Source organism: Antechinus flavipes, chromosome 2 (assembly GCF_016432865.1).
Source record: "Antechinus flavipes isolate AdamAnt ecotype Samford, QLD, Australia chromosome 2, AdamAnt_v2, whole genome shotgun sequence".
In the NCBI taxonomy this organism is placed as follows: Eukaryota; Metazoa; Chordata; class Mammalia; order Dasyuromorphia; family Dasyuridae; genus Antechinus; species Antechinus flavipes.
Window position 1 is genome coordinate 552924332 of NC_067399.1, and position 14192 is coordinate 552938523.

Genomic DNA, 14192 nt, shown 5'->3' on the forward strand with positions numbered 1-14192 from the left:
CCTCCTCCTCTTCTTCTTCCTCTTCCTCCTCCTTCTTCCTCTCTCTCTCTTCTCTCTCTCTCTCTCTCTCTCTCTCTCTCTCTCTGTCTCTTCTTTGTATATACTCCATAGAGAGTCTCTGTATAAATAATTTTTTTAAAAAAAACCTAATGTAGCAGCTTTTGTGACTTCTCTCCATGTACGAATTATATTCTCTCCTCCCCCATAATGTATCATTCCTCTATTTCCTGAAGCACAGATTCAACTCTCCAACTCAATAAACTCTAGTGGCTCCCTACTGCATCCAGGATCAAACACAAAATTCTATTTGATATTCAAAGGCTTTCTAACCTACATACCTTTTACCTTTCCAGTCTTCTACTCTTTATTCTCCATGACCTATTGTATACTCTTCAATCCAGTCACAACAGTCTCCTTGCCATTCCAAGAACAAGGCACTCCATATAGACTCTGGGCAATTTCTCTAGTGGTCTCTTATGCCTGGAATATTCCCTTTCCTCTCCCCTATTGACTTCCCTGGCTATTTTCCAAGTTAAATAAAATCCCATCTTCTACAGGAAGCCTTTGCCAACTCCCCTTGATTCTAGTGCTTTCCTCTTTTACTTCCTATTTATACTGTATATAGCTTGTCTGCCCATATGTGTTTGTTTGTTTTCTCTCACATTATACTATTACCTTCTTCAGGGAAAAGATTGTCTTTGGCTTCTTGTTGTAATCCCAACACTGAAACAAAGCAAATCATAAATATATATTGACTGATTATCACTATTCCCTAGAAACATTTAAGATTTTTAATAAATGGGATGAAATTTAAAAATATTCCCTCTACTATAGTCATAAGAAGTCTTGGCTCCTGTCATATAGGGGGAATTATGGTAGAAAAAAATATTGAATTGAAAGTGCTGTATGTTACCTGGAAGTAGAATTTTTCTTCACCGTGCTTCAGTCCCAGCTCCTATTATCACTGACATTCCTAACCTTGGTATCTATTCCTTGATATTCATAGTTCTGTTCAAGGACTGTGATGGAAAGAATGGAAGATTGAAGTAGATTTCTTGCTCCAGTACTCCCCAGGACTCTCCCAGTATCTACTACTGTGAATCCTTGCTCTGACTGACCTAAGATCCAAGGATCCAATTATTGTTACTTGCCATATTCTGTGGCTAGTAAACCCACTTTCTTCTCCTCGTGGTTCAAAATCATTGTGTATCACTGAGTACTAAGGAAAAAGTTCCTTTGCCCTGATGGGATAAATACATATACTCACACACATATTCTATAAACAAATACATAATACAATATAATGAATACATATAATATATATGTGATATATGTACATATATTCTACAGATATATCACGCATAAATTATAAATATATGCACAATTACATATATACACATGTATATGATGTGAAATAATAGAAATACAATGTTACATTGATGGAATTCATCAATAATTGGTTCTAGAAGGCATGATTGAGTGGGGGGAAAAAAGGAATACCCAACACATTTTTCCCCTAAGGAGTACATCTCCAATCTGCAACCTAATTATCCCACCCCACTATTTCTTCAAAGGAGCAAAGGGGGCTTCTAGTTACAAAGAAACAAGTCAGTCCCGCCCAGTCAGATTTTCTCTTTTTGACTCAACTCACTTTCTGAGAAGAAATGCAACTTTTATCCTATTCCACCAACTCATGCTGTCTAGGATTCCTTTGGAAGTAGATGAAGATAGAAGCTATCATCCTGTGCCCTCTGCCATCTAGGACTCTGGCTGTAGCCTAGGGTTCTAGTATTTTCTCAGTTGCTGCTAACACCACTGCCCTGCTCCTCCTGCCTCCTGAGCATACCAGCATGTTATGGTATGTATGGAACCTCCATGTTCCTTCCAGTATTATTGTTTTGGGAGCCAAGAGACTATATTATCATGCTGGAACTGCCCTCAGTTGCAGAGGAACTGCACTCAATGTCATGGGCTATATATAGATATAGATATAGGACATAAATATATAGATATAGATATCTTTAATTAATTTATTTCAAAGAATAACTCAACGAATCTTATGCTAAAATAGACCATATATAGAAACTTGAAGTATCATTACTAAAGAATAACTTCTAGACTTGGAAAATCACAGAAGAGAACATTATATAAAAATATTCATCACTTCATCTGGCTTGTATTTCTGGAGATCTCAATGAACTGTTTGCTTCCTGTGGAACTCTGTTGAGATCACCACCATATGGCCTCATTACTACACAGTTTTTGTGTGTTTCCTTTTCCTGTGGAAGCTGTAGTGTTATTCAGCAGCCCTGGAACATATTATATTGAAGCAAGTATACTCATTTTTTTTATTATTATTATTACTCAGAACAACACAGTAATGTTGGCTTCTATGATAGACCTCTTTTTCAGCTATAGAAACTCTTGTCATTAGCCACATAAAAGCTTTGCTCCAAGCATATATAAGCAAAGTAAGCAGCATAACTAGAACTTGATTGCACATGCTGTAATCAGGTTTTCTTCTTTTTCTATTCTTGTTCCTCTTTACTAATAACATAAAATATTTAAAGGTAAGTACCATTAATAAAAGATATTATGATAAAACCCACATGCTGTTTTCATGTTCTTTTTCTTGCTACCTCATCAAATACTACTACCAATTATTCCATCTATAAAGATGACTCCCACATTTATATCTTTAGTTCCAACTTTTTGGAAGAGTTCCAGATCAGCATTTCCAATTACTTCTTAAATCTCTCTATCTTAGTGTATTGGTATCTTAAACCCAGTACAAAATTAACTAACAATCTTCTCCCTCGCCTCACTTGTTCCTCTTCCGGACTTTCCTGTATACATCAATGTCATCCTATTTGCCTTGAAATCTTTTCCTGTATCTCCCCTCTAAGTCTTGCTTAGACTTAGTCTTGCTTAGTCTTGCTTAGTTTTCCAAAGTGCTACTTTTTTCTTGAATTTTTGTTCTCCCCATTCCCATTGCTGTGATTCTAGTTTTGACCCTTTTTATCTCATCTGAAATACAATAACTTCCTAACTGCTCTTTTTTCTTCTTCCTTATTGCCATATCAGTCTGTACCCCATTGCCACATTCGTCATTCTTCAATATATCTATGTTGATAAATCATAGAAACAACAAGGATTTATTAATATCTACTACTGTGTGCTAGACACTGTTGAATATTAGAAATACAAACATAAAAAATAAAAATATTCCCATTCATAAGGAGCTTACATTCTCATAGGAGAGACAAGTATACACATATGTACATGTAGAAAAAATAAATACAATGTATAAATATGTAATATATAAATTAAGTAAATACATATGTGTGTGTTTGTGAAAGAAAGTATTAGGAGTTAGGGAGATCCAGAAAAGCCTCATTTAGAGGATGGTGCTTGAACTGAGTCTTCAAGGAAGAAAGACACTCTGAAGTACACCAAGAAGAAAAGATATTCTAGGCATGTGGGAGTGACCAGTGCAGAGGCAAAGAGATAGGACTATAATTTAAGTTTGACTGGACAATAGAGTACAAGGTGGGTACCTTGTTATAATAAAGTTGAAATGTAGATTGGAGCAGTTGTGGAGTATATTAAATAGTAAGAGAGAAGAGTTTACATTTGATTCGAGAAGCAATAGCAAGTAACTGGAACTTATTGAATACGGGAGTCATTTGGTCAGACTAATGTTTAAGGAAAATTACTTTGCCAGCAATGTATAATAAGAGCTAGAAGAGCAAGAGATTTGAAGCAATGGGACTATTGGGAAGCTCTTGCATTAATCTAAGTTAGAAGTGATGATGGCTGTGAATAAGGTGGTAACTGTTTGAGTGGAGAGAAGAGACCAAATGTGATAAATGTTGTAGAAGTAGGAACAATAAAATATGACAACTGATTAAATATATGGGATAAAGGAGAGTTAGGATAATTGATTCTTGTTCTCATTGCTCAGAAATGCTTAATTATATCCAGCTTTCACATTACCTACCAAATCAAGCCTGTGTCCCACTATTCTCCACCATTTGAAGGTCATACATTCCATATTATTTGCTAATCAATCTGTAGCTAAACTACAAGCTTTTGTTCATATTTTTCCTGTTGCTGAAGTACATATTCTTCTAGTTATATCTTTCCAAATTCCTATCCCTTGATACCCAGCTCAAATACTATCATCTCCAAGAAATCTGCCTTGGAGACTGATAGTAATCATTTGTTCCTCTGAACTGCCCACTGTACAATTATGTGAATTCTGACCTACTATCATTCCATATTATATCTCTCTAATTTCTTTCACTTACTTGTGTCTGTGCCATCCTTATGAGACCAAAGATACCCACAGCAATTAGCTTAAGAAGGTATCTTGGCATAGATGAAAGAGAATGAAACTTGAAATCAGAAAATAATCCAGATAGAAGCTCACATTTATCTAACATTTTCAGGTTTGCAAAACACTGTACATTTCATTCTCACAAAACTTTGTGAGGTAAGTGCTGTTATTACATTCATTTTATGTTTATTTTCATTTACTTCAAAAGGTTAAGTGATAGTCCCAAGATCATGCAGGTGGTATAATAATTAGGATTTGAAGTCTGATCATAGCTACCAATTCAGAGGTTCTGCTATTTACTGATTCTTTGGCAGGTTGCTTAATTTTTCTGATCCTTTGCTTTTTCATACAGAGCATCATCAATGAATGAACTATTTAACACAACCTTTTTCTTATCTGTTTTGACCTGTCCTAGAGCCACATAAATATACATAAGTATTACTTGACTGTTCTCAATTTCTTTAACATATCTGTATGTACACATACATAAGTGCACATTATATTATAAAGTTAATATATGTTGAACAAACTCCTTCAGGAGTTACCTTAAATCTTTACAAGACCACCTGACACTGAAAGTGAGACTCTCATCTTTTTATTGTAATTTGATATGTGAACAATAATAGAAAATATATATATGACATATAAAATATTCCATTTAAATATTCAACTTCTTTAAAAATTATCATTATAAACCCTTCTGACAAATGGAATAGATCTAAGTATCTCTCACTCTTTTTACCCTCTATTGCTCAACTTTTCCTCCTATTTTGGTCCCTATAACTTAGTATTTTTGGCTTTTGAAAAACAAGAGTTGCAATTCCATTCTTATGCAATAGTGCGCATCTTTAAAATTATTCAAAGTTCTCCACTGACTAAGCCCAAAGGGCTATAAAACTGTGCATACACTTTGATCCTGCAATAGCACTGCTGGGTGTATCCCAAAGATATCCAAATTTTTGTATTATTTATACAAAAATATTTATAGCAGCTCTTTTTGTGGTGGTTAAGAATTGGAAAACAAAGGGATGCTCATCAATTGGAGAATGGTTAAACAAGCTATGGTATATGATTGTAATGGAATATCATTATGCCATAAGAAATGATAAGCAAGATGAATACAGAAAAACCTGGAAAAACATGAACTCATGCATGGTGACATGAACAGAATCCATAGTAAAAGCAATATTGTTTGATGCAAGAATTGTGAGTGACTTAACTAATCTTAGAAATACAATGATCTAAGACAATTTCAAAGGACTAATGATGAAACAGACTATCCACTTCCAAGACTATTGCTATCAATTACATACAGACTGAAGCATGCTATTTTTTTTAAACTTTCCTTATCTTATTTTTTCTTTTATTCAATTTTTTTTAACAAAATGATTAATTTGGAAATATTTTATATAATTGAACAAGTACACCCTATATCTGATTGGTTCCCACTTCAAGAAGGGGAAAAAAGGAGGAAAGAATAGAGAAAGGGAGGAATAGAATTTGGAACTCAAATCTTTAAATACATTTTTTAAAAAGAACTCCATTAGAACACACAAATATATTCAAACTTAAGAGTTGGGGTAAATTCTTTTGAAACTTACAGGATTGTTTTGTGCAAGGGACTTTGATTCTTATTCTTTCTTAAGAGTGTTGGCTTGACAATCTATCAATCACCCTGGCTATACATTAGAAAATTAGCTTCTTTCACTAATGTCTTAAATTAGTCATGCTTGATTTTGATGTATTGAATGAATTTTATCTGTGACTTTTTCCTTAGACAATTTAGGAGCATATCGAGCATCTGTATGCTTTATCCATATGGACATAGGTCAACATTAGAATTTTTCTGACTTCCTTTGAGTAATTTGGGAGACTAAAAAGTATTGGGATATGTCCTAAATTGGAGAGTGAGATCTGACACATCCTGAATTTGAGGTTTTATTTTGATTTTATATTTTTTGACTTTCAGATAGTTGATATATCATGACAGTCTAGTTAATTCTATTTGACATAATTCTTGCAAGAGGTTTGGAGTGAAGGAGATGAACTTTTCACTATTACATACATATATCCACATATAAGTATATATTTCTATATATATGTGAGTATATGTATATACATATATATATTCCCCTTTTAAAAGAACTATACTTACAATGTATTTGCATATGAAATTATCACATTTTCTTTTTTTCTATTCTTCCATTTCAAATTGCAAATATTCAGTCCTAAATAGCAATTGGAGAGAAGTTACCTTTTCTTACTTTACTACTCAAGAGTTTGAGTATCAATATCAATGGATTTCATACTGGCCTTGAAAATCACTAGAAATAATTTTTCCCTTCCTTTTACAATTGCAGCATTTGATGTGTGCGGGGCTATGGTGTCTTGTGGAAGGGGATACATCTTGCAAAACTAAGCTGGATCCTCCCCTGGATGGCACTGAATGTGGAGCAGATAAGGTAATTGCTTATTCTAAGCTGCTGTCTTTTAAGTCTTCCTTATAACTGCATTCTTTTACAGTAACTATGGATCATCAAAATCTTAATTTAAGGATTGGTTTTTATTCTGATAAACCCTCCAGAACATCTTAGAGGGAAACCACAGGGGAATCTTCATTGATCCTTTTCAAAAATGGTTTCAATTTCTTCACCATTTCCCATGACACCTATCCTGTAACTCTCTTTGGAGAGGAAAAGAAATAGTAAAATGATATTTATACCTCTACCATGGTCTGATAGAAGAAGAATAATTTACCATTCCTTAGGACTATTGGATTTAATTTATTGGTGGAAATATCTAAAGTTTGTCTTAATTCAGCAAGTATTCATTAATCAATACTGTGACAAGAAGCTAGATGACACAGTGGATAAAGAACTGGGTCTAGAGTCAAATGTAACCATAGACACTTAACTGAGTGTGTGATGGGCAAAATACTTAATTCTTTTTGCCTTAAGATATTGGAGAAGGAAACATCAAGCCAATCTAGCCAAACAGCAATCAAGAAAAATCACAAAGAGAATATTGATGTGCTATGGTCTACAGGGTCACAGTGAGGCACTACTGAATGACAATAGTAATGACACTGGCAAGACAGTATGATGGCTTGATTTCCTTCAGTTGATGATAGCTTTTCTACCTTCCCCTTATCTCCATCTTCCCTGCCAAGTTAAACTATTAGCACACTCAAAACAATGAAAAGCTTTATGTTAAAGAACCTTGCCAGTGACTTTATAATTAAAACTATCCTGTAAATGACCATTTTATTAACTCAGGGTATGAGAGCCATCCAATTCTTCTTCCCATCTGGACAAAGACAATTTAATCAAAGATTTCTTTCCCTTCTCCTCGTATCATATTGGAACCTGAAGGGTACCTTTTCTGAGATTATCTAATTCAGTGAATATACACTCATGCTGCTTCTTTTTAGTGGTGTCGAGCTGGGGAGTGTGTCAGTAAAACTCCCATCCCAGAGCATGTGGATGGGGACTGGAGTACATGGAGTCCTTGGAGCATGTGCAGTAGGACATGTGGGACGGGAGCCCGATTCAGACAAAGGAAATGCGACAATCCCCCGTGAGTACCTTCTTGACCAGTGACATTTTATTTTATTTTATTCCTTTAATAATTATTTACCAAAATTCTAATACTAGATGTTGAGCTAGGTAGGTGCTAAGAAAGACATAAAGATGAGTAAGACACCTCTCTGCCTTCTTAGAGTTTATTTGAAGAAATGAAACATTCAGTTCAATTTAACAAGCATTTATTAAGCGTCTACTATGTAACAGGTCCCAGATGGATGCTGAAGATAAAAACAAAGCAGACTGAGCCCTCAAGAAGCTTATATTCTCTTGACCACATACAGAAATACCCATAAGGTGGAAAGTGCCATAAGAGAAAAACAATCTGCCAGGTGGGAAGTGAATAGAATGATTGCTTTAGTCACAAAGACCCCACTAGTCATACACTGACTATTCTGGGATCGTAGAAAAGTCCTACCCACCTCTCTGGGTCAGTCTTCTTTGTAAAAAAGAAAGGGGTTTGACTCTGTGGCCTTGAAGATATATTCCCCCTCTAGATTGATGAGACAATTACCTATAATCTTTTGAAAATGCCATGAGATTTCAAATGAGTGAGAAATGTTTCTAAGACACTCCTGCTTTAAAGTTCAGTGATACAAGTACCCAAATTCCCCACTTTAACTACAAATGAAGTTGTTCTGTTTCCTGATGTGAATTAAAATATGAGGAAAACTAAGTAAAATTCTATCAATAGAATGTGTAGAATAAGTAGTTTACCTGCAAATTTTCACTATTATTTTAATTTTTCTGATAATTGCTGTGTCTAATACTTAGATACATACACATACACATACACACAAGAATGGTGAGCTAGTATAAAAGAATACACTAATTATGTTTCTTTTTCTGTCTCTATATTAATTATGTCACATATCCCAAACAGCATTTATTGCTTGGAATACTTTCTGTAGTTGCATATGAAAATAATTTCTCCAGGATATAACAGATAACTTATTTGAGTCTCAACTAACCCTAAATGACCATTTAGTACCTGTATGCTCAATAGATTTATCACTTAAATTTATTATACCCATAATTCAGGCTATTTTGAAACAAAATCATCCATTTCTTTTTATTGAGAGAGGGCTCAATTCCATGGAGTTGAGCATCAAGGACCCCATATTTGGCAGGAAGGGTTGAAGCCAGGTGACTTGAGTTTAAATGTTAGTGTTGACATTACATATTGCACTCTGGGCAAGTCACTTAGTCCAATCTGACAAATATTTATTAAGGGCTTATTATGTGTCAGGCCCTGTGTTGAATACAGGGAATACAATTAACAATAATAATAATAAATTAATAAAAAAATAATAAAAAAGACAATCATGACCTTAGTTTACAGTCTAACGAGGAAGCAACATACAAAAGAAAGCAGAAAAGTGGGGTTAGGGACACATTGAGACAACAAAAGGTACCTGGTTCAGGGACAGTTTTTTTTTTTTTTTTTTTTTTTTTTGAGATGAACCAGGCAGGGTAGCAATGCAAAGTGAAATGAACTAAATCCATTTCCTGCCCTTTATCAAGGAAGACATTACAAGGAATTTCTTATTCTGTCCTCCAATGAGAGGGGAAAGAATGCTCAGGGAGGTGGTATCAACCAAAGTTTGCATTAGCAGCCTGGTGATGAATTTAGAGGTGATAAACAGGCTGAGAAGCACATCTTATTCCATGGAGTTGAAACCAGATAGGGCAATGGATGAACAATGGAATTTTTGACTTCTAGTTTCTTTATCAGTATATTAATAATAATAGGTAGATTATAATTGTAGCACTATTTCCATCACTGGGTTATGGGGGAAAAAACCACTTCTAAACCTTAAAGAACAATAAAAATGTTAGTCAGATTTATTGCCATTCTAAAAATTGTCTTCTAGCATATTCTATATTAGCTGATGGAGGATGGTTTACATGTGTTAATTTGAATATTCATCATGATTTCTATTCACCCCTTTATTAATAATTACTATGTTTAAGGCACTCTGATAGGCTCTAGGGACAATAAAGTAAAAGGAAAAATGAGGACACTAAAAATGGCATAGCCCTCTGTTCAAAACTACATATATTCTAAAGTAGCAGCTACTTCTTATCCCAAAAGTCAACAAAAACCTCTATGTTAAAAGTATGTTCTGGCCAGGCATCAGCTCCTTTGGGGTTCAGCTATCTTGGTGGCTCCCAGTTCTAAATACTAGTGTTAATCTTATGGGTTCAGTTATTCAGGAGATGACCTTATGTTCTTTCCTCAACCATATGTCTGACTCCCAGACCTACATTTTCAGCTGATTGCTGGTCCCACAAGTATCTCTAAGCCAGTCAATCTAAAACAGACACTTCTATTTCCTCCCCTAAATAGCCTCATATCTTTTGAGTAAGCATATTTTTTTCACATATTATTTCAGTCATCCAGATTCGCAAAATCTGTCATTTTTTAAACTCTCCTCATCTCCTGTAGTGTTCCCCACTTTGACCCAAACCAAACAAACATTAATCAATAAATCAACAGACTTTTATTAAATTTTACTTCATGCCAGACTATTCAAGCATCATGGATTTATAAAGAAAAAGCAAAACCAGTGTTTCCTGTCAAGAAACTCCCATTTAACAGGGAAAATAACATGTGTATAAGTCAGACCAGATAGGATAAAAGTAGAATAAATAGAAAGTAAACTTTGAAGGGAAGGCACTAGCATTTGAGAAGGGGATGGGAAGAGCGAAAGGCTCCTAGAGGAGGTAATACTTGAGTAGAGTCTTAAAGGAAGTTAAGAATTCTAAGGGGTAGCTAGGTGGCACAATGGATAGAGCACCAGCTCTGTAGTCAGAAATACCTAAATTCAAATCTAGCATCATAAATGGCTGCTATGACCCTGAACAAATCACTTAGCTCTGTTTGCTCAGTTTCCTTGTCTATAAAATGAGCTAGAAGAGAAAACAGAAAGGAACTGAATGAAGTATCTTTGCCAAGAAAACCCCAAATAGGGTCACAAAGAATTGGACTGAAATAACTGAACAACAACAACAAAGAGAGGTTAGGAGTAAAAGCATTGCAGAATAACCAATACAAAGGCATGGCATCAGAAGATAGAATGTATGCTCAAAAATAGGAAGGAAGCTATTAAGACTACATTATAGAATACTTAGAGGAGAGGAGATGGAAATAAAATTGGGAGCAAAGGAAAGAGCCATGTTGTGAAGAGCTTTAAAGACTGAGCAAAGAACTTTATGAACTAATTTAGAGCTCATTAAGAGTTGCTTGCATGTATTGAGCATGAAAGTTGATGTGACCACTTCCTTTGAGGAAATTATCTTAGCAGTTGGGCAGAGAATTGATTGGAGTGGAGACTTTAGGCAAGGAGTTCTACCAAAAGGTTACTGCAATATTCCAGGTAAGAGGTAGTAAGGATCTGTTCATGAGGGAAGAAAGGGGACAGATGTAAATGATGTGGTATAGAAAGAAATTATAAGATTTGTCATCTAATTAATTGATGGTCTTTTTTTCCCACCTCAATAATCCCTTTCCTAGCCATCCTTTTCTATCCACTTACATCACCCACCCATCACTCTCATTGAAACCTCCATAATCTCTTGCCCGAACTGTTACAAAACCTGTACTATTCAAGTCACTGACCTCTCACCTGAACTCTTACTTAGCCCCTCACTAGCTCTCTCTCATCTTCAATCCATCTTCTGCTCAATAGTCAAAGTGGGATTATTCCTAAAGCCTGGGTCTAAACATTTTATTTCCTGAATTAGAAAATTTTAATAAGTTCTCTATTGTCTTCAAGAGAAAAAACTCCATGTGGCCTTTAAAGTCCTACATAGTGTGATTCCCACTTTCCTTTCCATGCATCTCACCCTTATACTTTCTCCATTCTCTTTAAGTTGATGTACCACTTATGTTGGAGTGCTGGAAATGAAAGACCATCTTCCCACTCTCTCTTGTACAGACTATTCCCTGTATCTGTAATATCCTGTCCATCTATGCTTCCAAAGCATAACTCAAGTGTTTTGTCCTCCATGAGATTTCTTCCCCACAGGGAGATCATCCCCACTCTGCCCCAAGTTGTTAGCCTTCTTTTCTTGTAATCAACCATTTTTAAGCACTTATTATTGCCTAAGCACTGGGCAAATAAAAAAGTGATAACAGGCCCTGCCTTTTTTCTTTACTACCAATGCAATTCAATTAAGAAAAATTGACTGAACTTTCTTAATGTGTTTCTTCTTCTGCATAGTACAGACTATAATACTTGCCTTACCCACTTCACAGAAGCAAGAAAAATTAGTTGCCATAATATATGTGGGAAGTAACATGTAACCAAAAAGCCAAAGCCATTTTGCTTCTCTAAATTATTCACAAAAATATGTTTTTGTCTCAAAATGTGAAATATGAGGTGCAACATGATATAATGGCTAGTAAATTAAAATAATTTATTGTTAGGATAAGAATCTGCTTTTCATAATGACAGATAGGTAGAATTAGAGCCATTAATTAAATCAGCAAATATTCACTGAATTCTTAATATAGGCACTCTGTAAGTTAAAATGATGTACAAGACATGATCTTTGAGTCCCAGTTTATAATTCTACTTGGATAAAAAAGATAATGATAAATATATAAATAGATGATAGATAGGTGGATATCTTGTATATCAGTCAATCAGTAAGCACTTGTCAATAACCTATGATGTCTTGTTGGTGGAATTGTGAACACATCCAGCCATTCTGGAGAGCAATTTGGAACTATGCTCAAAAAGTTATCAAACTGTGCATACCCTTTGATCCAGCAGTGTTTCTACTGGGCTTATACTCCAAAGAGATACTAAAGAAAGGAAAAGGACCTGTATGTGCCAAAATGTTTGTGGCAGCCTTGTTTGTAGTGGCTAGAAGCTGGAAAATGAAAGGATGCCCATCAATTGGAGAATGGTTGAGTAAATTGTGGTATATGAATGTTATGGAATATTATTGTTCCGTAAGGAATGACCAGCAGGATGAATACAGAGAGGACTGGCGAGACTTACATGAACTGATGCTAAGTGAAACGACCAGAACCAGGAGATCATTATATACCTCAACAATGATACTGTTTGAGGATATATTCTGATGGAAGTGGATCTCTTCGATAAAGAGAGTTAATTCAGATCAAAGATGGACAGAAGCAACTACACCCAAAGAAAGAACACTGGGAAATGAATATAAACTGCTTGCATTTTTGTTTTTCTTCCTGGGTTATTTCTACCTTCTGAATTCAATTCTCCCTGTGCAACAAGAAAACTGTTCAGTTCTGCATATATATATATATATATATATATATATATATATATATATATATATATATTGTATCTAGGATATACTGTAACCTATTCAACATGTAAAGGACTGCTTGCCATCTAGGGGAGGGGGTGGAGGGAGGGAGGGGAAAAATCGGAACAGAAGTGAATGCAAGGGATAATGCTGTAAAAAAAAAATTACCCTAGCATGGGTTCTATCAATAAAAAGTTATTTTTTAAAAAAAAGAAGTAAATATGGAAATATTGGAAGTAAAATAATGTTGATCATTAAAAAAAAAAAAAAAAAAAAAAACCTATGATGTCCCAGTCACTGTGCTAAACACTGAAGATACAAGGCAGAACCTGCTCTCAAGGAGCTCACATTCTAATGGAGAAGACCACATAAAACATTTATTTTCCTACAGTTAAGGTACAGGATAATGTGGAAAGATTCAATATCAGGGAAAATACTAGCCTTAAGAGAATATTTATATGTATGTAAATATATTTAGGGGAAGTTAGATAACACAGTGTTTAAAGTGCCAATCCTGAAAGCAAGAGGACCTGAGTTCAAGTGTGATGTCAGGCACTTATTAGCCTCTGTGCAAGTCATTTAACTTTAATTGTCTGTATTTTCTTCTACCTAAAATGAGAGAAAGAAATGGTAAACCACTGCAATGTCTTTGCCAAGAAAAACCCAAATGGAATCATGAAGAATAGGATAAAACTAATCCACTAAACAACAACATATATATATATACCACATCAAATATATGTATATAAATATATAATATATGCACATAGTTTATAATATGCACACATACATACACTATATATACATGTGCATATATACAGACATATAGTACCATGTATATTATGTATACAAACACAATACATATTTGCTACTGTACAAAGCAGTATAGTAGCCAATATTAGAGTCAAGAAAACCTGGGTTCAAATTCTGCATCCCATCTGTATTGATTATGTCCTGGGAAGTTAGTTCAGTACTTT

The 14192-nt window shown here is 34.7% G+C and overlaps 1 protein-coding gene across 1 annotated transcript in view; it reads left to right on the plus strand.

The window, feature by feature from the left end:
* Positions 1 to 14192, plus strand: part of ADAMTS17 (ADAM metallopeptidase with thrombospondin type 1 motif 17) — a 507844-nt gene that overhangs the window by 281119 nt on the left and 212533 nt on the right. Inside the window, exons 11-12 of the mRNA XM_051980996.1 lie at positions 6700 to 6801; positions 7770 to 7915. Of these exons, the coding sequence (XP_051836956.1) occupies positions 6700 to 6801; positions 7770 to 7915 (248 nt within the window). The remainder of the gene's footprint in view (positions 1 to 6699; positions 6802 to 7769; positions 7916 to 14192) is intronic.